This window comes from Salvelinus alpinus, chromosome 5 (assembly GCF_045679555.1).
Source record: "Salvelinus alpinus chromosome 5, SLU_Salpinus.1, whole genome shotgun sequence".
Taxonomy (NCBI): Eukaryota; Metazoa; Chordata; class Actinopteri; order Salmoniformes; family Salmonidae; genus Salvelinus; species Salvelinus alpinus.
This window is the reverse complement of record NC_092090.1, coordinates 56,565,771-56,593,277: the sequence shown is the minus strand read 5'-3', so window position 1 is coordinate 56,593,277 and position 27,507 is coordinate 56,565,771. Positions and strand designations below refer to the sequence as shown.

Here is a 27,507-nt window from a genome sequence, read left to right as displayed (position 1 = left end):
GCATTATTTAAACCAAATTGAACATGTTTCATTATTTATTTGAGACCAAATTGATTTTATTTATGTATTATATTAAGTTAAAATAAAAGTGTTCATTCAGTATTGTTGTAATTGTCATTATTACAAATATATATATAAATAAATAGGCTGATTAATCAGTATCCAATAACCAGCAACTTCACACAGCCATTGAAGAGGATTGGGACAACATTCCACAAGCCACAATCAACAACCTGATTGACTCTATGCGAAGGAGATGTGTTGCACTGCATGAGGCAAATGGTGGTCACACTAGATACTGACTGGTTTTCTGATCCACACCCCTACTTGTTTTTTAAAGTATATTTGACCAACAGATGCATATCTGTATTCCCAGTCACGGGAAATCCATAGATTAACGGCAATTTTTTTTTCTTCAATTGACTGATGTCCTGTAACTCTGTTTCTTTTTGATTTATCTTTGAAATTGTTGCATGTTGAGTTTATATTTTTAGTTCAGTATACAATGACATTTCTAAAGTAAGCAGGTGAACAGTGTTCAATCCAACACATTGGTGCGGCTGGCTTCCGGGTTAAGCGGGCGGGTGTTAAGAAGCGCGATTTGACGGGTCATGTTTCGGAGGACACGTGACTCGACATTTGCCTCCTGAGCCCGTTGGAAAGTTGTAGCGATGAGAAAATATTGAAATTGAGGAGAAAAAGGGGGGTAAAGTAAAAATATATATATATCTTCATCAGTGTCAATTGACAATGCAATGAGGAAAACGTTGGGCGTCAGTTCTTAAACAAATGTTCATGAAACATGCAATTCATGAATAGGGCCCACAACTGAATACAACCTATAGCTGGCCAAAATACACTACATCAACAGAAGTATGTGGACACCTGCATGTTGAACATATCATTCCAAAATCATGGGTATTAATACAAAGTTGGTCCCCCCTTTGCTGCTATAACAGCCTCTACTCTTCTGGGAAGGCTTTCCACTAGGATGTTGGAACATTTCTGCGAGTACTTGCTTCCATTCAGCCACAAGAGTATTAGTGAGGTCAGGTACTGATGTTGGGCGATTAGGCCTGGCTCACAGCAGACGTTCCAATTCATCCCAAAGGTATTCGATATAATTGAGGTCAGGGCTCTGAGCAGGCCAGTCAAGTTCTTCCACACCGATCTTGACAAACCAGTTCTGCATGGAACTCGCTTTGTGCACAGGGGCATATTTTTTACTTAACACTTATTTTTCTTAAAACTGCATTGTTGGTTAAGGGCTTGTAAGTAAGCATTTCACTGTAAGGTTTCCTTTCCTGTTGTATTTGGCACGTGACAAATAAAATTGTATTTGATTGTCATGCTGAAACAGGAAAGGGCCTTCCCCAAACTGTTGCCACAAAGTTGGAAGCACAGAATTGTCTAAAAGGTCATTGTATGCTGTAGCGTTAAGATTTCCCTTCTCTTGATCTAAGGGGCCTAGTCCGAACCATGAAAAACAGCCCCAGACCACTGAAACATGAAAAACAGCCCCAGACCATTATTCCTTCTCCACCAATCTTTACAGGTGGCACTATGCATTCGTGCAGGTAGCGTTCTCTTGGCATCCTCCAAATCCAGATTCGTCCGTCAGACGGCCAGATGGTGAAGCGTGATTCATCACGCCAGAGAACGCGTTTCCACAACTCCAGAATTTTACACGCTACGTGCTTCAGCACTCGGCGGTCCCGTTCTGTGAGCTTGTGTGGCCTACCACATTGCGGCTGAGCAGTTGTTGCTCTTAGATGTTTCCACTTCACAATAACAGCACTTACAGTTGACCCTGGCAGCTCTAGCAGGGCAGAAATTTGATGAACTGACTTGTTGGAAAGGTGGCATCGCCACGTTGAAAGTCACTGAGCTCTTCTATAAGGCCATTCTACTGCCAATGTTTGTCTATGGACATTGCATGGCTTTGTGCTTTAATTTATACCACTGTCAGCAGCGGATGTGGCTGATATAGCCGAATCCACAAATTTGAAGGGGTGTCCACACACCTTGGTATATATAGTGTATCTCCAGAAAGAACAAATTGGAGAGTAGAGACCGACCGATATGGGATTGTTGCGTCCGACACCGATTTTTAGGGAGGCAAAAGTCCCCGATATATACACACACACATACATATACACATATACACACACATACATACAGTGGGGAGAACAAGTATTTGATACACTGCTGATTTTGCAGGTTTTCCTACTTACAAAGCATGTAGAGGTCTGTAATTTTTATCATAGGTACACTTCAACTGTGAGAGACGGAATCTAAAACAAAAATCCAGAAAATCACATTGTATGATTTTTAAGTAATTAATTTGCATTTTATTGCATGACATAAGTATTTGATACATCAGAAAAGCAGAACTTCATATTTGGTACAGAAACCTTGGTTTGCAATTACAGAGATCATACGTTTCCTGTAGTTCTTGACCAGGTTTGCACACACTGCAGCAGGGTTTTTTGGCCCACTCCTCCATACAGACCTTCTCCAGATCCTTTAGGTTTCGGGGCTGTCGCTGGGCAATATGGACTTTCAGCTCCCTCCAAAGATTTTCTATTGGGTTCAGGTCTGGAGACTAGCTAGGCCACTCCAGGACCTTGAGATGCTTCTTACGGAGCCACTCCTTAGTTGCCCTGGCTGTATGTTTCGGGTCGTTGTCATGCTGGAAGACCCAGTCACGACCCATCTTCAATCCTCTTACTGAGGGAAGGAGGTTGTTGGCCAAGATCTCGCGATACATGGCCCCATCCATCCTCCCCTCAATACGGTGCAGTCGTCCTGTCCCCTTTGCAGAAAAGCATCCCCAGAGAATGATGTTTCTACCTCCATGCTTCACGGTTGGGATGGTGTTCTTGGGGTTGTACTCATCCTTCTTCTTCCTCCAAACAGGGCGAGTGGAGTTTAGACCAAAAAGCTCTATTTTTGTCTCATCAGACCACATGATCTTCTCCCATTCCTCCTCTGGATCATCCAGATGGTCATTGGCAAACTTCAGACGGGCCTGGACATGCGCTGGCTTGAGCAGGGGGACCTTGCATGCGCTGCAGGATTTTAATCCATGACGGCGTAGTGTGTTACTAATGGTTTTCTTTGAGACTGTGGTCCCAGCTCTCTTCAGGTCATTGACCAGGTCCTGCCGTGTAGTTCTGGGCTGATCCCTCACCTTCCTCATGATCATTGATGCCCCACGAGGTGAGATCTTGCATGGAGCCCCAGACCGAGGGTGATTGACTGTCATCTTCAACTTCTTCCATTTTCTAATAATTGCGCCAACAGTTGTTGCCTTCTCACCAAGCTGCTTGCCTATTGTCCTGTAGCCCATCCCAGCCTTGTGCAGGTCTACAATTTTACCCCTGATGTCCTTACACAGCTCTCTGGTCTTGGCCATTGTGGAGAGGTTGGAGTCTGTTTGATTGAGTGTGTGGACAGGTGTCTTTTATACAGGTAACGAGTTCAAACAGGTGCAGTTAATACAGGTAATGAGTGGAGAACAGGAGGGCTTCTTAAAGAAAAACTAACAGGTCTGTGAGAGCCGGAATTCTTACTGGTTGGTAGGTGATCAAATACTTATGTCATGCAATAAAATGCAAATTAATTACTTAAAAATCATACAATGTGATTTTCTGGATTTTTGTTTTAGATTCCGTCTCTCACAGTTGAAGTGTACCTATGATAAAAATTACAGACCTCTACATGCTTTGTAAGTAGTAAAACCTGCAAAATCGGCAGTGTATCAAATACTTGTTCTCCCCACTGTATACATATATATATATATATTTATTTATTTTTGGGGGGGCAAAAGTCACTGAATCCTGGGGTGAAATGAAAAACCAACCGTTTCTTACACAAATTGTGCTCTAAAGGATTAGCAGATAATATAAATTATGATTTCTTAACAAAATATTACAATTAACATTATTTAAGAACATTTTATTTGTGATTTACAGGATATCCACCAAAAGGAAACTATATCCTCTATAAATACAATAGTAAAACTTGTTTAGTTTACCTTCTTAGGTACAACTTAAAGATGTGTCTATCTATGGCAGTGGATAAGAAGAATGCAAAAGTATGTGCTAAACCGCCACAAGGGGATCTGGCTGAATGAATTAAACTTTCTTTCAAAGTAAATCTGAAACTGCACTGTTCACAAATAAGCATTGAAATGGAGTAACATGTTGTTCCTAATCTCACCGCTAGGTGTCAGCATTTGTCTTGAGTAGATATACTACAGTGTTTACAATAGTCAAAGGTCATGTAAACAAACACTTTATGGCAACCTCGCAATGAGAGTAAGTTATGACAAGCACAAGCTAGCTGTTCATTACAACAATGTTTTCTCACAGAAACCATACGTACATTACACTGCAAAATGGCATGCGCGGATGACTGAAAACATTTATGCAGGCAAATGCTTGCCGCACTGGTTTTAGTCACACGTTCTAATTTATCTAGCTAGCAAACGTTAGCTACTTATCATGAATGCAAACACATGGCCTTAGTGATGAGGACAGGGATGCTTGCTTGGTGAAGTGTTCTTTTGATTATTTACTTATTCATATACACTGGCTGTGGCAAGCTATTCACCGTCAAACTACCATGCCTACTCTCTCTCACGTTGTGACCTAGGGCTGAATGATGTCAGGCACTCTTCAGGCAACCATTGACATTTTCAAAACATTACTGCAAATGAGCAGACGTATTTGTTTATTCTATGTATATAATATCGGTGCTTTATCTGTGGAATAAAGACGGATATAAATATTTTTGTGAAAGGCTAATATCGACTGATAACATCCGTCAACCGATTTATCGGTCTGGCTCTATTGGAGACTGAATCTCTTGAAACCTTGATGAAGACAGCTTGCTGTCGAAACGTTGATGAATAAATGATTGTAATTAGTGTTAAGAAATGATTGCATCAAAGCTACCCGAGTGTGTGGCTTTTCCTTTTCTTTTGAAAGATAGTGAATGTCTAACATCAAACCGTGAGATTGAAATAGCTAGAAAGAAGAACAAAAGACTGATGCAATGAGACAATATACAGCGCATTCGGAAAGCATTCAGGCCCCTTGACTTTTTTCACATTTTGTTACATTACAGCCTTACTCTACAATGTATAAATAAATGTTTTCCCTCATCAATATACACACAATACCCCATAAAGACAAAGCAAAAACAAATATGAAGGGACTCAGCGAAGGTTCAAACAAGTAAAGACAGCTTGGCCTAATTTCTTCAGAGCAGCTAAGAATTCAGGGTAGTTAATATTTCAACACAGTACTGACTGAAGCGTTCTAGAGAACGTCATTTAAAAAGCAGCCTCTGAGATCATAAGGAATACGTTTTGTTGCATGAAGAATTTATATCAAGGAATCTGGTCGTTTTTGTCTGTCTAGCTGATAGGGAGTGAGTGGACGGAGTGGGTCTATTTACAGGACTTTGTTATTGCAGCCACAACATATATACACACGTAGCTTATACACAATAGGGCCGGGATGATACTAGTATTGCAATATTTTTCCATGGCAAAAATGTAAACATGAAGCAGAACGAAAGCTTTGGTCCTTTCTAAACCTGCTGTATGTAAAATATTGCATGCTATAACTTGGAATATAAATAAATGTGACTCTGGATGACAAAATAATGTTTGTTTCCAATACTAACGAGTATCGCGATACTGCTATCGTCCCAGCCCTAAAACACAACACAGCTGGTGGGAGCTGGAGTCATTGGCTGGTGTCCTTACCTGACATTCCAAGCGGTGGTAAAGTCTGAGTTGAGCAGCAGTAGAGTGCAAGTAATGTCCACCAGAGCTGGAAGAGGGAGAGACAGAGCAGAGACAGGTTAGAATATCAAGTGATTATTTGTACAACTAAAGCTGTCTATAATGCAAAATACATTCTGGCCGTCCAAAAGGGTAACGAAAGGACCAGAACACTTGACAATTTTGACACATCCCCAAAAGCTCATCTATATGATTAACACTAGAGCCCGGCCGATAAATTGGTTGACCGATATTATCGGGCGATATTAGCCTTTCACATATTCCACAGATAAAGCACCGATATAGTGTACATAGAATTAACAAATATGTCTGGGGAACAGAGGGCACATACAGTTGAAGTTGCAAGATTACATACACCTAAGCCAAATACATTAAAACTCAGTTTTTCACAATTCCTGACATTTAATCCTCGTAAAAAATCCCTGAATTAAGTCAGTTAGGATCACCACTTTATTTTAAGAATATGAAATGTCAGAATAATAGAAGAGAGAATGATTTATTTCAGCTTTTATTTCTTTCATCACATTCCCAGTGGGTCAGAAGTTTACATACATTCAATTAGTATTTGGTAGCATTGCCTTTAAATTGTTTAACTTGGGTCAAACCTATCGGGTAGCCTTCCAAAAGCGTCCCACAAGAAGTTGGGTGAATTTTTTGGCCCATTCCTCCTGACAGAGCTGGTGTAACTGAGTCAGGTTTGTAGGCCTCCTTGCTCGCACACGCTTTTGCAGTTCTGCTCACACATTTTCTATAGGGTTGAGGTCAGGGTGTATGTAATCTTTCAACTTCAACTGTATGTGAAAAATAAAATTTAATTCGATGTTGATTTGATTTACTCAATCCAAATGCTGACACTGACACCTAGTGGTGACATTACAAACTGCATTTCACCGAACTTCACTCCATAGTTTGTATAAAGATTTACTTTGAGACAAAGTTTAATTCATTAAGTTATTCTTGTTTATTAGTGTGCTTGTGGTGCTTCAGCATAAACACTTCTGCAATCTTATCCACTGCCATAGATAGCTTTAAGTTGTACCTAAGTTATCTAAACTGAACAAGTGTTTTTTATTTACTTATGTATTTATAGAGGATGTAAACCACAAGTAAAATGTTCTTAAATCATTTAACTAATTCGTAGCACAATTTGTGAAAAAGGTCTGTTTTTCTTCCCACCTACATAAAAAAATATATCAGCAGATATATCGGTAATCGGTGACTTTTTGCGTCCCTAAAATCAGTATCAATCCCATATCGGTCGGGCTCTGATTTATACCATTACTTAATCCTTTCTCTAGATACCAATATGTGTGTAGAGGTAGGTTGTCAATAGGTAGTTATACAGTGCCTTCGGAAAGTATTCAGACCCCTTGACTTTTTCCACATTTTGTAACGTTACAGCCTTATTCTACAATGGATTAAATTAAAATTTTCCTCATCAATCTATACACAATACTGCATATGGACAAAGTAAGAACAGGTTTTAGATTTTTTTTTGCAAATGTACTAAAAATAAAAAACAGATACCTTATTACATAAATATTCAGACCCTTTGCTATGAGAGTCAAAATTGAGCTCTGGTGCATCCTGTTTCCATTGATCATCCTTGAGATGTTTCTACAACTTGATTGGAGTCCACCTGCGGTAAATTAAATTGATTGCACATGATTTGGAAAGGCTTACACCTGTCTATATAAGTTCCAGCAGTTGACAGTGCATGTCAGAGCAAAAACCAAGCCATGAGGTTGAAAGAATTGTCCGTAGAGCTCCGAGACAACATTATGTCGAGGCACAGACCTGGGGAAGGATAACAAAACATGTCTGCAGCATTGAATGTCCCCAAGAACACAGTGGCCTCCATCATTCTTAAATGGAAGAAGTTAGGAACCATCAAGACTCTTCCTAGAGCTGGCCGCCTGGCTAAACTAAGCAATCTGGGGAGAAGGGCCTTGGTCAGGGAGGTGACCAAGAACCCGATGGTCACTCTAGCAGAGCTCCTCTGTGGAGATGGGAGAACCTTCCAGAAGGACAACCATCTCTGCAGCACTCTACCAATCAGGCCTTTATGGTAGAGTGGCCAGACAGAAGCTACTCCTCAGTAAAAGGCACATGACAGCCCGCTTGGAGTTTGCCAAAAGGCTCCTAAAGATTCTCAGACAATGAGAAACAAGATTCTCTGGTCTGCTGAAACCAAGATTAAACTCTTTGGCCTGAATGCCAAGCGACGCGCCTGGAGGAAACCTGGTACCATCTCTACGGGGAAGCATTGTAATGGAAGCATCATACTGTGTGAATGTTTTTCAGCGGCAGGGATAAAAAACACTTGTTCAGTTTACCTTCTTAGACAACTTAGCTTTAAGTTGTACCTATCTATGGCAGTGGATAAGATTGCAGAAGTGTTTATGCTGAAGCACCACAAGCACACTAATAAACAATAATGGCTTTGGTCTCAAAGTTCAGTGAAATGCAGTTTGTAATGTCACCACTAGGTGTCAGTGTCAGCATTTGGATTGGGTAAATCAAATCAACATCGAATCATATTTTATTTGTCACATACAGTTGAAGTTGGAAGTTTACATAGAACTTAGCTAAATACATTTAAACTCAGTTTTTCACAATCCCAGACATTTAATCTTAGTAAAAATCCCCTGTCTTAGGTCAGTTAGGATCACCACTTTATTTTAAGAATGTGAAATGTCAGAATAATAAGAGAGAGAGTAATTTATTTCAGCCTTTATTTATTTCATCACATTCCCAGTTTACATACACTCACATAGTATTTGGTAGCATTGCCTTTAAATTGTTTAAATTGCCTTCCACAAGCTTCCCACAAGAAGTTGGGTGGATTTTGGCCCAGTCCTCCTGACAGAGCTGGTCTAACTGTGTCAAGTTTGTTGCTTGCACACGCTTTTTCAGTTGTGCCCACAAATTTTCTATAGGATTGAGGTCAAGGCTTTGTGATGGCCACTCCAATACCTTGACATTGTTGTCCTTAGCCATTTTGCCACAACTTTGGAAGTATGCTTGGGGTCATTGTCCAATTAGAAGAGCCATTTTTTTTTTTACACCTTTATTTAAATGAGGAAGTCAGTTAAGAACACATTCTTATTTTCAATGACGGCCTAGGAACGGTGGGTTAACTGCCTTGTTCAGGGGCTGAACGACAGATTTTTACCTTGTCAGCTCCGGGATTCAATCTTGCAACCTTACGGTTAACTAGTCCAACGCTCTAACCACCTGCTTTACATTGCACTCCACGAGGAGCCTGCCTGTTACGTGAATGCAGTAAGAAGCCACGGTCAGTTGCTAGCTAGCATTAAACTTATCTTATAAAAAACAATCAATCAATCAATCATAATCCTTAGTTAACTACACATAGTTGATGATATTACTAGTTTATCTAGCGTGTCCTGCGTTGCATATAATCGATGCGGTGCGCATTCGCGAAAAAGGACTGTCGTTGCTCCAACGTGTACCTAACCATAAACATCAATGCCTTTCTTAAAATAAATACACAAGTATATATTTTTAAACCTGCATATTTAGTTAATATTGCCTGCTAACATGAATTTCTTTTAACAAGGGAAAATGTGTCACTTCTCTTGCAACAGAGTCAGGGTATATGCAGCAGTTTGGGCCGCCTGGCTTGTTGCGAACTGTGTAAAGACTATTTCTTCCTAACAAAGACAGCCAACTTCGCCAAACGGGGAGGTTAGCAGGCAATATTAACTAGGTGAAATTGTGTCACTTCTCTTGCTGTCACGTTCCTGACCTGTTTTCCGTTGTTTTTGTATTTGTTTAGTATGGTCAGGGCGTGAGTTGGGGTGGGCAGTCTATGTTATTTGTTTCTTGTTTAGGTTCATGGTTAATTAGCCTTATATGGTTCTCAATCAGGGGCAAGTGTTTGACGTTTCCTCTGATTGAGAACCATATTAAGGTAGGCTGTTCTCACTGTTTGTTTGTGGGTGATTGTCTTCCGTGTCAGTGTTTGTACCACACGGGACTGTTTCGTTTGTTTTGTCTGTACCTGTTCGTGCGTTCTTCGTGTTCTGTAAGTTCTCATGTTCAGGTCGGTCTACGTCGTTTTTGTTATTTTGTAATTCATTCAAGTGTACTTCGTGTTTCGTCTTGTCTAATAAATTCATCATGTATTCATCACCCGCTGCATTTTGGTCCGATCCTTGCTCCTCCTCGTCCGAGGAGGAGAACGACTTAGACGCCCGTTACACTTGCGTTCATTGCACGCAGAGTCAGGGTATATGCAACCGTTTGGGCCGCCTGGCTCGTTGCATACTAATTTGCCAGAATTGTACATAATTATGACATAACATTGAAGGTTGTGCAATGTAACAGGAATATTTACACTTATGGATGCCACCCGTTAGATAAAATTTGGAACGGTTCCGTATTTCACTGAAAGAATAAACGTTTTGTTTTCGAGATGATAGTTTCCAGATTCGACCATATTAATAACCTAAGGCTCGTATTTCTGTGTGTTATTATGTTATAATTAAGTCTATGATTTGATAGAGCAGTCTGACTGAGCGATGGTAGGCACCAGCAGGCTCGTAAGCATTCATTCAAACAGCACTTTCGTGCGTTTTGCCAGCAGCTCTTCGCAATGCTTCAAGCATTGCGCTGTTTATGACTTCAAGCCTATCAACTCCCGAGATTAGGCTGGTGTAACCGATGTGAAATGGCTAGCTAGTTAGCGGGGTGCGCGCTAATAGCGTTTCAAACGTCACTCGCTCTGAGACTTGGAGTAGTTGTTCCCCTTGCTCCGCAAGGGCCACGGCTTTTGTGGAGCGATGGGTAACGCTGCTTCGAGGGTGGCTGTTGTCGATGTGTTCCTGGTTCGAGCGAGGAGAGGGACGGAAGCTATACTGTTACACTGGCAATACTAAAGTGCCTATAAGAACATCCAATAGTCAAAGGTATATGAAATACAAATGGTATAGAGAGAAATAGTCCTATAATTCCTACAACCTAAAACTTCTTACCTGGGAATTTGGAAGACTCATGTTAAAAAAGGAACCACCAGCTTTCATATGTTCTCATGTTCTGAGCAAGGAACTTAAACGTTAGCTTTCTTACATGGCACATATTTCACTTTTACTTTCTTCTCCAGCACTTTGTTTTTGCATTATTTAAACCAAATTGAATATGTTTCATTATTTATTTGAGGCTAAAATGATTTTATTGAGGTATTATATTAAGTTAAAATAAGTGTTTATTAAGTATTGTTGTAATTGTTATTATTACAAATACATCAATAAAATCAGCCGATTAATCTGTATCGTTTTTTTTTGGTCCTCCAATAATCGGTATCGGCCTTGAAAAACCATAATCGGTCGACCTCTAGTCTTAGCCCTCACCCTCCGATCCAACAGGTCCCAGACGTGCTCAATGGGATTGAGATCCGGGCTCTTTGCTGGCCATGGCAGAACACTGGCATTCCTGTCTTGCAGGAAATCACGCACAAAACGAGCAGTATGGCTGGTGGCATTGTCATGCTGGAGGGTCATGTCAGGATGAGCCTGCAGGAAGGGTAACACATGAGGGAGGAGGATGTCTTCCCTGTAACGCACAGCGTTGAGATTGCCTGCAATGACAACAAGCTCAGTCCGATGATGCTGTGACACACCGCCCGAGACCATGACAGACCCTCCACCTCCAAATCGATCCCGCTCCAGAGTACAGGCCTCGGTGTAACACTCATTCCTTCGACGATAAATGTGAATCCGACCATCAGCCCTGGTGAGACAAAACCGCGACTCGTCAGTGAAGAGCACTTTTTGCCAGTCCTGTCTGGTCCAGCGACGGTGGGTTTGTGCCCATAGGTGACGTTGTTGCCGGTGATGTCTGGTGAGGACCTGCCTTACAACAGGCCTATGAGCCCTCAGTCCAGCCTCTCTCAGCCTATTGCAGACAGTCAGAGCACTGATGGAGGGATTGTGCATTCCTGGTGTAACTCGGGCAGTTGTTGTTGCCATCCTGTACCTGTCCCGCAGGTGTGATGTTCGGATGTACCGATCCTGTGCAGGTGTTGTTACACGTGGTCTGCCACTGTGAGGACGATCAGCTGTCCGTCCTGTCTCCCTGTAGCGCTGTCTTAGGCGTCTCACAGTACCGACATTGCAATTTATTGCCCTGGCCACATCTGCAGTCCTCATGCCTCCTTGCATCATGCCTAAGGCACGTTCACACAGATGAGCAGGACCCTGGGCATCTTTCTTTTGGTGTTTTTCAGAGTCAGTAGAAAGGCCTCTTTAGTGTCCTAAGTTTTCATAACTGTGACCTTAATTGCCTACCTTCTGTAAGCTGTTAGTGTCTTAACGACTGTTCCACAGGTGCATGTTCATTAATTGTTTATGGTTCATTGAACAAGCATGGGAAACTGAAGTTATTTTGATTTTTTTTTTTATCTTTGAAAGACAGGGTCCTGAAAAAGGGACGTTTCTTTTTTTGCCAAGTTTATATTTTCTTTATCCCCTTCTCCTCAAATTCGATCTTGTCTCAGCCCTCGTTTTTGATCGAGTTTGAGAGTGTACAATTATGTTCACTCCGGGCCTGAATCGCCCCATAATTCAATTCACCATGATTGTACATCTGCTAAGAAAACTTACAACCAGCATTAATATGGAGAAGTCAACATACAAGTGTAAGTAAAAATGAATGTCAATATGTTAGAAATTGTGCTACCAATGCACGTCACAGCTCAAACACATATCATAAAAGTAATTATGTTTTTGTTTGGTTCGTTTTTGGAAATGTTATCTTGCACACAACTTTCCCTGACATCACACACATACATTGTAATTTTAGATTTACCTGATAATAGGATGGCTAACATTCGATGTCTGCGGATGCGTTGTCTTCCAGCCAAGATATGAAATGCAATCATAATTGACTGCAGCGCACAGAAGGCACACACAATAGTTCCATTTTGACTGAACGAGTGACAAATTTCCCTGCAAGTGTCAACTCGTCAGACGTCATGATACGTCATCAGTGTCCACTTAATTTGAGGGCTGAGGGTAGAGGGTATGTCTTAAGTGTTTGGAATGCAGCCCCTGACTAGTATCCGAGTAGCTTCTCTTCCCTATCAGTTGAAACTCAAACATTGAAACACAACCTAGCTTGAGAACAAAACAATGCAAATAGCCAAGAAACACAAGTACAAAGTCTCACTCCAGTAGACTTCCGTTTAAGTAAATTAAACACATTTGTATGCCTTCACGTGAGCACGCACAGCCCCAAGCCAGGCAGTGTTGCAGCACGAGGCAGAAATACTTTGCACATTTCAGTGTGCATTCAGTTCAGGGAGATACAACCATATTCTCTAGAATACCATAGTAGCTAGCCATAGCCTACAAACAATGCAAATGCCACATCAACTCCCGGCACACGAAACCTCGGCTCCAGGCCGACGGGCCCACAGACAGGCTGGGAGAGTAACATTTGCATTCTAATAGGCCTATTTTCCCAACATTGGAATGATGTTCTAATATTATACATTTCCATAAACAAAATATTATCATTTACATAAACAAAATATTGACTTTTTTTATTTTATTTAACTAGGCAAGTCAGTTGAGAACAAATTATTATGGGACTCACGGCCGGGTGTGATACAGCCTGGATTCGAACCAGGGACTGTAGTGACGCCTCTTGCACGGAGATGCAGTGTCTTAGACCGCTGCGCCACTCGGGAGCCCAGCCAGCCATATCATTGTTTGAAACCTGGACATTTTACATAGCCTATCTTACCTTGCTTTTAATAATGTACAGCCAAAATCCAACCATAGAAAAAAAGCAAAGATTTCCTGATATGCCATTGATACCAGCATTTCTTCTTCTACTGTCCAAAGGTATTAAGGCACAATCCTGCTGTTGCATATTCAGATATTCCCTTTTTCTAAGTTTCTACCATTAGGCTGCATATCCATCTCTGTCACATTATAAAAAACGCTCGCATCAGGTGCGCGTTTGAGAATGGCGTTCTCCCGTAATAGCATTTTGGAACATTCACGCATATGGCCGAGACAAGTTAACACATTGCTGCACTTGTAATGTGAATTATTCAGTTTATCAACTTTTAAGCTAAATGTTGTGATCTGTTTCATCAGCCTCATCTTTGTATTTAAACATTTTAGTATGGAAACACTGTTGTATGCATTTTATATTTTTCTGGTCTATCATCCCGCAACTGTTCCAACATGTGTTTAAAACAGTCCCAGACATATTTGTTTTTTTAATCATCCCCAGGATGACGGGACACTAGGGCTGGGCGATATGGCCAAAATCTCATATCCCGATATGTCATTTCATATCACGATATAGCACATTTTCTGTAAATTCAATTAATAAACAGTTTATATAAAATGACCACATGTAAAGGCCTATTTCTTATTACATTTTGAATTATACTCAACAAATAAAAGGTACTTACTCATATTTGATTATTTCGCCTTTTATTTAGAGCCTTGGTGCAAATTTGCAATTAAGCATGTAACAAAATAATAATGTATAAAATCTAAAAAGGTAAATAGAAAACAAAATAAATATAGGCCTAAAATATATATTTTGGGAGCTTGCCTGTTTTGCATGTCATTTTGGCATTAATACCTGTCACATATCAATTTGCATTTGGTACCTTGGGTCGAGTGTTAGCACCAACTCACGAAACCCCCGTTTCTCGATCGTGTAAATTGGGGCCATGTCTTTGCAGATGTAAGTTGTAATCTCCTTCCATGGAGGAGACTTAATCAAGCTAGTCGTCTTGACTACTTTCTTGTCTCTTTCTCTCTTGCATCAAAGGTTAAAACAGTTTTAATAGAAGACAGAAGGTGATCGGATCATCATCTAATTGGCATTCACATAACTCTTATAGATTTTCCACGTGGACGGGAATATTGGAAATTTAATCAAAGTTTACTGGAGGACAACTTTTTTTAACTAAGACAAAATAATTTATAACAGAATTTTTCCAGTATAATATAGGTTCAGCAAATCCCCTTATTGTTTGGGATACCTTTAAATGTACCTTCAGGGGTCATTTAATTCAATATTCATCAATAATAAAAAAGCAGTTTCTGGCTAAAGAAACAAGACTAACAAGGGAAATACATAAACTAATAGTACAGGTAGATAGCAATAAAAACGATACTACAGAGATACAAAATAAGTTAGAGGAAAAACAAAAAGAACTTGAGGAACTTTTTAAAAGAACGATCTAGTGTAATCTATTACAAAAATAAAGCAAACTGAATGGAATATGGAGAAAAATGCACAAAATTCTTCCTGAATCTCCAATACAGGAACGCAGAAACTCATTTGCAGAAACTCATTACTGAAGACGGAGTCATATATGATTCTCCGAATGCTATTTTAAAATAGGAAGCTAATTATTTTAGGCAGATGTTCTCTTTTCCGTCTCATCCTCTCCCACTGAATGAAGATTACAGTAAGGAATTATTTCCAAATAATATTTAAAAAATGTAATTAACAAATGTACAGAAAGATCAGTGCGAAAGCCAAATTACAGAGGAATAACTTTTTGAGGCTATTAAATCCTTTCAGTCTGGAAAACCCCCAGGGCTTGATGGCATACCGGTTTAGGTATATCAAGTATTTTTTGATATACTAAAAGCTCCATTGTTGGATTGTTTTAACTACTCCTATAGAAATGGTAGTCTGTCAGGTACTCAGCAGGAAGGTCTGATTTCTCTATTATTAAAACAAGACCCAGATGGCAAATATAAAGACCCAGTCTATCTAAAAAACTGGAGGCCCCTTACACTTCAATGTTGTGATGCAAAAATACTAGAAAAATGCATAGCACTCAGAATTAAAAGGGTTTTACCAGGTATTGTTCATTCTGATCAGACAGGTTTTTTACATGGACGATACATTGGAGATAATGTACAACAACTACTAGAAATAATAGAACATCATGAAACATATAAGAAGCCAGGAATGGTATTTATAGCGGATTTTGAAAAGGCATTTGATAAAGACTGGATTTTATTTATAAATGCCTGGATTTTTTCGATTTCGGTAATTCTCTTATAAAATGGGTAAAAATAATGTATAGCAACCCCAGGTGTAAAATAGTAAATAACGGCTACTTCTCAGAGAGTTTTGAATTGTCAAGAGGAGTTAAACAAGGGTGTCCTCTGTCACCATATCTATTCGTTATGGCCATCGAAATGCTAGCTATTAAAATCAGATCCAATAACAACATTAGAGGATTAGAAATCCTTAGAAAAACAAAGGTGTCCATGTATGCCGATGACTCAAGTTTTATGTTAAGTCCGCAAGCTAGATCCCTGCAATGTCTCATTAAAGATAACTTTTCTGTACTCTCTGGACTAAAACCTAATTATGATAAGTGTACAATACTATGTATTGGATCCTTAAAAAATACAACTTTTACATTACCCTGCAGCTTACCTATAAAATGGGCTGATGGTGAAGTAGACATACTCGGTATTCATATCACAAAATATATAAATAAGCTCTCCACAATGAATTTCAATAGAACACTTGTAAAAATAGACAAGATTCTGCAACCATGGAGAGGTAAACACCTGTCTATTTATGGAAAAATTGCCCTGATTAACTCCTTAGTCATATCTCAGTTTACTCACTTACTTATGGCGCTGCCTACTCCTGATGATTTGTTTTTCAAATCATATGAGCAACAAAATATTTCGCTTTATCTGTGATGCTGAACCATACGAAATAAAACGAGCCAATCTATATAATGAATATGAATTGGGTGGGTTGAGATTATTAAATATAAAAGCACTAAACCTCTCTCTAAAAGCTTCACTCATTCAAAAGTTTTATTTGAAACCTAAATGGTTCTCAAGTAGATTAATAAGAAAAGCTAATCCATTGTATAAAAATTGCCTTTTCGATTAATTGAAAATGATATATCTGTCTTTATCAAACAAGCATTGTAGAGCTGGCTACAATTTCAATTTCATCCCCCTGAAAAGATAGAACAAATATTACAACAAATATTATGGCTGAACTCAAATATGCTGTTTTTATGGGAAAGATGTTTGAAAAGGGTATTTTGTTCTTAAATTATATTGTAATGGTAGAGTTATGTCCTTCATGGAGTTATCAGAATTGTACGGGAAGGTCTGCTCAAAAATAGGAAAGTATACCAGTTTCATTTTAGGACCAGGATGTTGACAACTGTGCCATACAGATTGCAAAATAGTTGGGAAGAGATTTTTGATGTACCGATTCCATGGTACAGGGTGTATGAGTTTATATATAAAACAATGCAAGATTCAAGACTTCATGCTTTTCAGATAAAATTCCTATTTAGAATTCTTGCCACCAACAAAATGTTGAAAATTTGGGACATAAAATCATCGAAGCTCTGCAGATTTTATTGTGAGGATACAGAATCAATAGACCACTTATTTTGGTATTGCCCTCAGGTAGCCTGTTTCTGGTCTCAGGTTCAGGAATGGCTGAAAATGCATAGCATTGATCTAAAATTGACACTAGAAATAGTACTGTTAGGAGATCTGGAGAGACCGGGTCACTCAATTACTAATATACTAATACTCTTAGTAAAAGTATTTATCTTGAACACGCAAGCTGTAGATTCTATTCGATTAGATAGATTGAAATTGTACGTTAAACATCATAGCATAGTTGAAAGATATGTGTTGCGTAGAAACACGAAGTGGGTGGCCAGCAGAGATAGATGGGATGGGCTGAGGGAAGCTGAGGGTTGGTATGTGGAATTGAAGACAAGTGATAGTATAGTTGGAAAAAGGGCGAAAAAAAAAGTCAAAATAAAACATAATAAAAGTACATTTGAATGACACTAAGTGGCAGTGTTTTTACAACTAATGCCGGTTTGCCTGAGGCTGATGCCATGCAGGTGTTAGTACACATGCATATACACACACTCTCATTCAAATCAACACATACAAGAACACACACATACATGTAATAGTGCCAGACATGCACGCAAACATATACAGTTGGCATTGCTGTTATGATTTCAGTTGTCCTTGATGTCCTTTGTTTTAAATTTTTTTTGCATTATTTGCTGTTTTCTTCTGTCTTTTCATTTTTTCTCTTTAGTTCATTCTCTTGGTTGTTGGTGCAGTCGGGGGTTCTTGGGGGTGGGGAATGGAATTAATCATTTTTTTGTGTTTTTTTCCCCCGGGGGGGACGACTGTGGGAGGGGTCTCGAATGGTTAAGGGACAGCTATTGGGGAACTGTGGTGGGATCTTGGAGGGTTCGGGTTTCACAAGATTGTGATCATGAAAAAGGAAACTATGACATATATTTTATATCACTACCATGCACATGCACCCTCACACATAAGGATGGCTCTGTTGCGGAAAGACTGATATATGTTTGATAGTGTCTTGATGCTGTATTGTTTGTCCTTCATGTTCTAATACTTTAATGTTACCCCTTCCTTGTGTTTTTTGTAATAAAAAATAATAATAAATAAAACTCCTTCCATCTTCGTGATTCTTTACCATATGGTGTGCAGCGTGCAAAATCCTCTTGCAACGTCTGAGTCTGTTTTTTTTTTTTTTGAGCACTCAACTGTACTTTTTTGGGTCTGATCCGTAGACTCTCGCCGTACTGTTTCACATGATTCTTGCGTAGGTGGTAAAGGAGGTTAGTGGTGTTTGAGCCTGTTGTCGGGACCGGCCTGCGGCATATTTTGCAGAGGATGGTTTTCTGGTCCTTGTCAGACTTTTCATACCCAAACCACATCCACATCCTAAGTAGCCCCTCTTTTAGGTACGAGCTCTGTTTCACCGTGCTCTGTGTAACGTTCACTCTCCTCTGTGTTTGTTTGTGTTGCAAATGTCCTTCCACACGGCACGCAAAGCATTATTCAATTGATAAAAAATATTGCTGTAAAGAGTGTGATTTGCGACACAATAAAATAAACGATACAGCATAATATGAAACGACAGAAAAACGTCTATCGTCACACGATATTATATCCTCATATCGCCCAGCCCTACGGGACACCCTTAATTTCGAGCCCTGGGGTGTGTGTGTGTGTCACAGTAGACTAAGGAAAATGGATAAAGAATAAATAATTATTCTTCTTACCTTCCCTGTCCAGCCACTGTTTGCGCTGCCTGTAGAGCAGCAGTTTGTTGTGGACATAGGGTAGCAGGAATTTGACACACCAGCTCTCCACCCCCAACTTGTTCTCTACCAAGACGATGGGGCTGCGGTTGTACCTGGCCTCAGGACAAAGGATCAGACCTATCTCATCACTAGGAGGGGGGGGGGGGGGGGGGGGAGGAGAGAGAGAGAGAGAGAGTGTGAACCTGCATGCTCATTGCTCTAACACAACAACTACACAAACACACACACGTTCTCAGATACCCATGCTCTCTAACATGCATGCTCACACATACAGTAATAACCTTTTAACCTCAAGACACAGCAGAACCCCTGTCTGATGGTGGTCTTTATTCACTGCCTGGTTTAGGGAGTAGGGACCCTTGTACTTAGCCTAAATGTCTCTAGTTGACGGAGAAGGAGCACACTTTAGATGCCCAATACAACACTGGTCTGGAGTACGAGGCACAAGCCTTGTAGAGAGCAGCCTAGTTTGCACACGTGCATCTCCAGACAGTCTACGTCTCACTGAGCACACAACAGAGCCTCAAACTGCGGTGCGCGCACACACATACAGTCCCCTTTGCAGCAGGGCCATGTTCAGTAAGCAAAATGGATTGGAATGTTTCAGATATAAATGTCACAAATAGAACTGGAGTGATTCCTTATTCTACATGTCAGAGAGGCATGTTTGTTCTAGAGGTCGAACGATTAATCGGAATGGCCAAATAATTAGGGCCGATTTCAAGTTTTCATAACAATCGGAAATCGGTCTTTTTGACACCGATTTAAAAAAATTGTTTACACCTTTATTTAACTAGGCAAGTCAGTTAAGAACACATTCTTATTTTCAATGACGGCCTAGGAACGGTGGGTTAACTATCTTGTTCAGGGGCAGAACAACAGATTTTTACCTTGTCAGCTCCGGGATTCAATCTTGCAACCTTACAGTTAACTAGTCCAACGCTCTAACCACCTGCCTCTCATTGCACTTCACGAGGAGCCTGCCTGTTACGCGAATGCAGTAAGAAGCCAAGGTAAGTTGCTAGCTAGCATTAAACGTATCTTATAAAAAACAATCAATCAATCATAATCACTAGTTAACTACACATGGTTGATGATATTACTAGTTTATCTAGCGTGTCCTGCGTTGCATATAATCGATGCAACGCAAGGGGATGATTTAACAAAAGCGCATTTGCGAAAAAAGCACAATCATTGCACGACTGTACCTAACCATAAACACCAAAGCCTTTCTTAAAATCAATACACAGAAGTATATATTTTTTAAACCTGCATATTTAGCTAAAAGAAATCCAGGTTAGCAGGCAATGTTAACCAGGTGAATTTGTGTCACTTCTCTTGCGTTCATTGCACGCAGAGTCAGGGTATATGCAACAGTTTGGGCAGTTTGCTCGTTGCGAACTAATTTGCCAGAATTGTACGAATTATGACATAACATTGAAGTTTGTGCAATGTAACAGGAATATTTAGACTTATGGATGCCACCCATTAGATAAAATACGGAACGGTTCCGTATTTCACTGAAATAATAAACGTTTTGTTTTCAAAATGATAGTTTCCGGATTCGACCATATTAATGACCTATGGCTCGTATTTCTGTGTGTTATTATGTTATAATTAAGTCTATGATATGATATTTGATAGAGCAGTCTGACTGAGCAGTGGTAGGCACCAGCAGGCTCATAAGCATTCATTCAAACAGCACTTTCGTGCGTTTTGCCAGCAGCTCTTCCTTGTGCTTCAAGCATTGCGCTGTTTATGACTTCAAGCTTATCAACTCCCGAGATGAGGCTGGTGTAACCGATGTGAAATGGCTAGCTAGTTAGCGGGGTACGCGCTAATAGCGTTTTCAAACGTCACTCGCTCTGAGACTTGGAGTAGTTGCGTAGTCGCGGCTTTTGTGGAGCGATGGGTAACGATGCTTCGAGGGTGGCTGTTGTCGATGTGTTCCTGGTTCGAGCCCAGGTAGGGGCGAGGAGAGGGACGGAAGCTATACTGTTACACTGGCAATACTAAAGTGCCTATAAGAACATCCAATAGTGAACGGTATATGAAATACAAATGGTATAGAGAGAAATAGTCCTATAAATACTATATTAACTACAACCTAAAACCTCTTACCTTGGAATATTGAAGTCTCATGTTAAAAGGAACCACCAACTTTCATATGTTCTCATGTTCTGAGCAAGGAACTTAAACGTTAGCTTTTTACATGGCACATGTTGCACTTTTACTTTCTTCTCCAGCACTTTGTTTTTGCATTATTTAAACCAAATTGAACATGTTTCATTATTTATTTGAGCCTAAATTGATTTTTATTTATGTATTATATTAAGTTAAAATAAGTGTTCATTCAGTATTGTTGTAATTGTCATTATTACAAATACATTTTTAAAAACGGGCGATTAATCGGTATCGGCTTTTTTTGGTTTTCCAATAATCGGTATCGGCGTTGAAAAATCATAATCGGTCGACCTCTAGTTTGTTCTATATTTTTTTTTGATGGATGCGACCAAATCATGGGCTGGTGCCACCAACTGAAAAACTTAGTGGGGAAATTGTTGGTATGGAACCCTGGTGTGTGTATGCACACAGCATAGCGCTCAGCACAGGTCACTCACAACACCAGAGGGATTGAGCCTACACAAACACTACTAATCAGGCTTAGATGTTGTTTTTATTGAAGGATGTTTTGCCCTGTAAAAATGCCTTTACTTTATTAAGAAGAAATGAACTCTGTTCAAATAAGTTCAGACAGGTCTGTGTATGTTTTACTTCTGATAAACTGAAACTGAAATGTGCATCAAATCAATTTTATATGAAAAGTTATATTTTACATTCCATTGTGCCTTGTACTGCGAAGCCTCTTTTGATATCTCTCAAAAGAGGCTGGTGGTTATGAGTTGGCTACCAAAACATGGAGATGCAAATGAAAGGGAAAAGATCTGGACTGCTCAGCATCAAGAACACTCAGTCAGAGAAGCTTCTAAACAGAATGCATCTAGCGAGCTGACACTCTAAGCCCAACAGGGCATTATTTACCATGTTATTATAACAATTTATAAAAAATATTACCAAGTAATAATATGATCATTATTGGATATGATTAGCTAACAACTTGAAAAGCGTAGCTACAAAGACAGTAGCTATGTAATCACCAGAGTAGATCTCCATTGGAATCAAAACAGCAGGTGTGAAACCTGACAGGTTTCTGAGATAAGATGATAGATAAAACTTCTATGAATCATAGAGCCATACTCATCAGTCAACTCTGGGGTGAGGAATGACAACTATACTCAACAAAAATATAAATACAACATGCAAAGTGTTGGTCCCATGTTTCATTAGCTGAAATAAAATATCCTATAAATGTTCCATATGCACAATGTATGTCTGTAATAAAGCTATTTTGTGGGGGAAAACAATTTCTGATTGGCTGGGCCTGGCTCCCCATTGGGTGGGCCTGGCTCCCAAGTGGGTCGGCCTATGCCCTCTCAGGCCCACCCATGGCTGTGCCCCTGCCCAGTCATGTGAAATCCATAGATAAGGACTGATAAGGACTGATCTAACTTTCAATTGACTTATTTCCTTGTATGAACTGCAACTCAGTAAAATATTTGAAATTGTTGCATGTTGTGTTTATATTTTTGTTCAGTATAGTCGTGACAAATTTTGGATATAAAGGTGACAGACCTTTGCGTGCATAGGTAGCCTAGTGGTCAGAGCGTTGGACTTGTAGCCAAAGGTTGCAAGATCGAATCCCTGAGCTGACAAGGTAAAGCATCTGTCGTTCTGCCCCTGAACAAGGCAGTTAACCCATTCCTAGGCCGTCATCGAAAATAAGAATTTGTTCTTAACTGACTTGCCTAGTTAAATAAATGTGTAAAAAAAGTAAGGAATCTGGAAATGTCACTCCCACATAACAGGCTATGACGTTGCATGCGAGAGGACAGTCGCGAGCCGCAGACTGTTCCAACAGTATTTGGCTGGCTGTTTACTTTAATTTGTGGTCAAAACAAGCACTTTCTGATCACGTGATTTATGCATGCCATTCCAGAGCTGGGAATAACAAGGCTGTGTAAACTTTTTCTGCAAATCAAGTAGTTAGCCTTCTTGGCTAAAGAATAGTTACTGTAGCTAGCTACTAAGTGGCAAACGAATTCCGCTGCACAGTCAGAGATATATCCTCTGCAACGTGTGGCTAAATGTATGCAAAGACACAAGCTAGGCTACCCTCCGGGCTCTGCAGATTGCTTTTTATCCTGAATGTTTGCTTGTTAGCTGAACAACAAGCTGTGATGGTTAGATAGCTAACGTTCGTTAGTTTGCTAATAAAGCAGCAAATGATAGCTATCTCGTTCGAGCACCATGCCATGATTAGTTTGCTGTTATCTTGTAAGCTAGCTACTCGTACTCGTTATTGACGATACATTGGATAAAGCTACGTACATATTGGGATTTCTCTTGAAGGCGTTATTGATATCTTTTACAACTCTCTGGACCAAGACATCCTCCTCCTCCGACTCGGCCATTTTTGTGCACTGATGACGTCAATGAATTCTCTCATGTTCATCCGGGTCATTAAAAATGAACACACTAGGCAAAAATCTTTGATGAACATCTCCGCTACACCAGGGCCGTCACTAGATACCAGACACAAAGTCATAAACCCCGCCTATTTCTACAATTTATCTTCTTAAAATCTGATTTTAAACCTAACCTTAACCACACTGCTAACCATACGCCTGACTTTAAACTAAGACCAAAAAGCAACAAAAGACGTTTTGACTTTGTGGCTGTGGTAACTAGTGAAAAACCTCAATGTTGGTACTGTACTCTAAAATCAACTGAGAAAAACGAGGTCAAATAATATCAATGATCTTTAGTTCAGAAAGTCGGGGGTCTAGAAAGAGGCCCGCGTTCCCGACTCCGAGTTCCCAGTTGTTTTGAACATGGCATATTTCCAAAGTCCACAGTAATTCAGTTATCAATTCATTCATTTCATAGAACTCGAGCTACAAGGATTACGCATTCTATGCGTGCGTTGGTAAATTCACTCTGGCTATCTACTACTATTTTTTTCATTGCACTTTCATCTGAGTGTGCCATAGCGCAGAATAACTGATGAATTTACGAAAACGCCATGCTACTCACATTCTACTCTTTGTTTTGACAGTCCAAGTGAATCATATGACGTCACAGAATTTGGAGGCCTCTTCACTTAGGCTAGAATCCTGAGTGCAAAAGGCTTCAGTTCAGTGGAAGTTTTATTGGTGAATAATGGTTCAACCTCCTCACCATAGCAGCGGGAAGTAGGAGTGCTAAGGGTGCCGCAGCACCCTCTGAAGATCTAATGAATTCTACACCTATTATTTCCATCATGCCATAAAAACAGAGGCCGAGCCCAAAGATTATGAATACACTGTGTCCAGAGGGAGAGAAGAAACTCAGTAAATCTACCTACAAACACTTTGGGACCTACATGGATGCTGTGAGCCTTACCTCTTCTTCATCATACAATAACACAAGACATACTACTGAATTGACATCAACTTGTTATCAATACTTTTTGCCCTTGGTCTGGGTAGTTCATGTAAATTCTACCAATAGGTCTTTAAAAATATATACAATTGAAGTCTACATACACCTTAACCAAATACATTTAAACTCAGTTCCCACATGCTTCATTTAAACTTGTTCCCAAGAAAGCGAAGGTAACTGAGCTAAATGACTATCGCCCCGTAGCACTCACTTCCGTCATCATGAAGTGCTTTGAGAGACTAGTCACTGACCATATCACCTCCACCCTACCTGACACCCTAGACCCACTCCAATTTGCTTACCGCCCCAATAGGTTCACAGACGACGCAATCACACTGCACACTGCCCTAACCCACCTGGACAAGAGGAATACCTATGTAAGAATGCTGTTCATCGACTACAGCTCAGCATTTAACACCATAGTACCCTCCAAACTCGTCATTAAGCTTGAGACCCTGGGTCTCGACCCCGCCATGTGCAACTGGGTCCTGGACTTCCTGACGGGCCGCCCCCAGGTGGTGAGGGTAGGTAACAACATCTCCACCCCGCTGCTCCTCAACACTGGGGCCCCACAAGGGTGCGTTCTCAGCCCTCTCCAGTACTCCCTGTTCACCCATGATTACATGGCCATGCACAATCTAGAAGAAAAAGAAATGCACACCTATTTAGGCGAGGTGCTGGCTAGCGGAGTAGAAAACTTAAAAATAAAGGAGAGCCGCACACTCTAGGAGCTCAGATGCAAAAATGTAATTACCAACGTTTCGACAGCCAAGCTGTCTTCATCAGGGTATAATCACAAACACTGCGGGATGACTTGTTTATATAGTGTCAAAAGACACACAGGTGTCTGTAATCATGGCCAAGAGTGGCCTAATATCATTGGTTAATTCTCAAATATTAAAATGGCATACAAAGAGCAGCATACAAAAAACAAATGGATAGCATACGATCATAGATTCATTTTAGACTACACAAGCTTACAAACAATTACAATGGCAAAGTCACAATAATCACAAGAATGGCTTCAGATCAAAGTCTACGTTGAGACCGAAGGGAGCAAGGGTCTTTAAGTTAAAGATCCAGGCAGCCTCTCGTTTTAACAATAAATTATCAAGGTCAGCCCCTCTCCTAGGGAGGGTGACATGTTCGATGCCAATATAACGCAGAGACGAAATCGAGTGGCCTGCCTTCAAAAAGTGAGCCGCAACTGGGTAAGTCAAGTTTTTGCACCTAATGGTGCTACGATGCTCTGAGATACGTACTTTTAATTCACGCTTTGTTTTACCCACATAATTTTTACCACAAGGACAAGTTATAAGATAAATAACTGCCTTAGTGGAGCACGTAATAACACCTTTGATTGGGATCTATTTCCCTGTTTGTGGGTGTTTGAAGGATCTGCATGTATAAGTGCCATTGCATTGAGCACAGCCATTACACTTGTAATTTCCATCCAGTAGGGGCGCAAATAGACGTTGTTCAGGAATATCTTGGGGTGGTAAATCAGAGTGTACCAATTGGTCTCTGAGATTTCTGCCCCGTGAAAATACGACCAAGGGAAGGTCCGAAAACACATTACCGAGACTATCATCGGATTTTAGAATGTGCCAATGTTTGTGAAAGATTCCCTTAATTTGTTCAGAGCGCTTTGAATAGCGGGTAGTTAGAATGCAAGAATGCGTCTTTTTGCGAGACTGCCCTTGAAAAAGGTCATGTCTCGTTTTGTTTAGAATTTTCTCAATGGCAAGATTAATCTGATCATTTTTCTACCCCCTCTCCTTGAACTTTCTTTGCGTCTCAGCCATATTTCTGTCGAAATCTGATTGTTTTTTGCAAATTCTTTTGATTCGACAGAATTGGCTGTAGGGCAAACTATTTTTCAAGGGAAGTGGGTGACAACTGTCAGCCCTCAACAAACTGTTACGATCAGTAGGTTTCCTGTAAAGATCAGTGTATAGAACATTATTTTCACACAAGATCAGAAGATCAAGAAAACTGATTTGACGTGTATCAGATTGCATAGTAAATCTTAAATGCTCAGAACAGGAGTTAAGAAAAGTATGGAATGACTGGAGCTGTTTTGCATCACCCCTCCATAGAACAAAAATATCATCAATATACCGTTTCCAAATAATGATGTTAGGCAAGAAAACATTTTTGAGAGGATTGAAAATAGACTGTTTCTCCATGTAACCCACATACAAATTAGCATAGTTAGGAGCCATGGGGGATCCCATAGCAGTACCCTTCGTCTGAATAAAGAAATAATTTAGAAACATGAAATAATTGTGTGTGAGTACTATTTCAGCCAATGTTATAATGCATTCACTGGAAGGTAGTTTATTAGGGTCACGTTGCAGAAGAAAATGTTCCATAGCTTCAATACCACCCTTGTGTGGAATATTTGTGTATAACGACTCAACATCAAAAGTAACTAACAAGGTATTCTCAGGGAGAGGATCAAGAGATTCTATGATAGAGATCATACTGCTGGTGTCCTTTACAAAGGAGGGGAGCTGTTCTGCGAGTGGTCTAATAAAAAAGTCAACAAAAGTAGATAGAGGGGCCGTTACTGCAGCAATTCCCGCTACAATAGGGCGCCCTGGAGGTTTTGTAACATTCTTGTGTAATTTCGGCAAAGTATAGAAAGTGGCAATTTTAGGGCGTTGAATAGCCAAAAAGTAATGTTCTTTTTTGGTTATCTGACCAGAACTTAAATACCCATCTAGGACAGTCAAAATAGTGTTCTGAAATTGAGAAGTAGGGTCACTTCTGAGTTTCTTGTAAAAAGTGTTGTCAAGCAGCTGTCTATGACACTCATTTACATAAACAGTCCTATCCATGAGTACAACCGACCCACCCTTGTCAGCAGAATAAGGACTGAGGTATCGGATTATAAATCAAGCAAAGCTTGTTTTTCATCCTTAGGTAAATTGTGGAAAGATTTGGACTACTGTTTGTTCTTAAGGAGATGAGCAACATCTTT

General features: G+C 40.1%; 1 protein-coding gene across 1 annotated transcript in view; it reads right to left on the bottom strand.

The window, feature by feature from the left end:
* Positions 1 to 23,514, bottom strand: part of LOC139576363 (protein prenyltransferase alpha subunit repeat-containing protein 1-like) — a 72,054-nt gene extending 48,540 nt beyond the window's left edge. Inside the window, exons 1-3 of the mRNA XM_071402398.1 lie at positions 23,430 to 23,514; positions 18,939 to 19,108; positions 5,780 to 5,846 (exon numbers count right to left, since the gene is read on the bottom strand). Of these exons, the coding sequence (XP_071258499.1) occupies positions 5,780 to 5,846; positions 18,939 to 19,108; positions 23,430 to 23,512 (320 nt within the window). The 5' untranslated portion in view covers positions 23,513 to 23,514. The remainder of the gene's footprint in view (positions 1 to 5,779; positions 5,847 to 18,938; positions 19,109 to 23,429) is intronic.
* Positions 23,515 to 27,507: the final 3,993 nt, after the last annotated feature.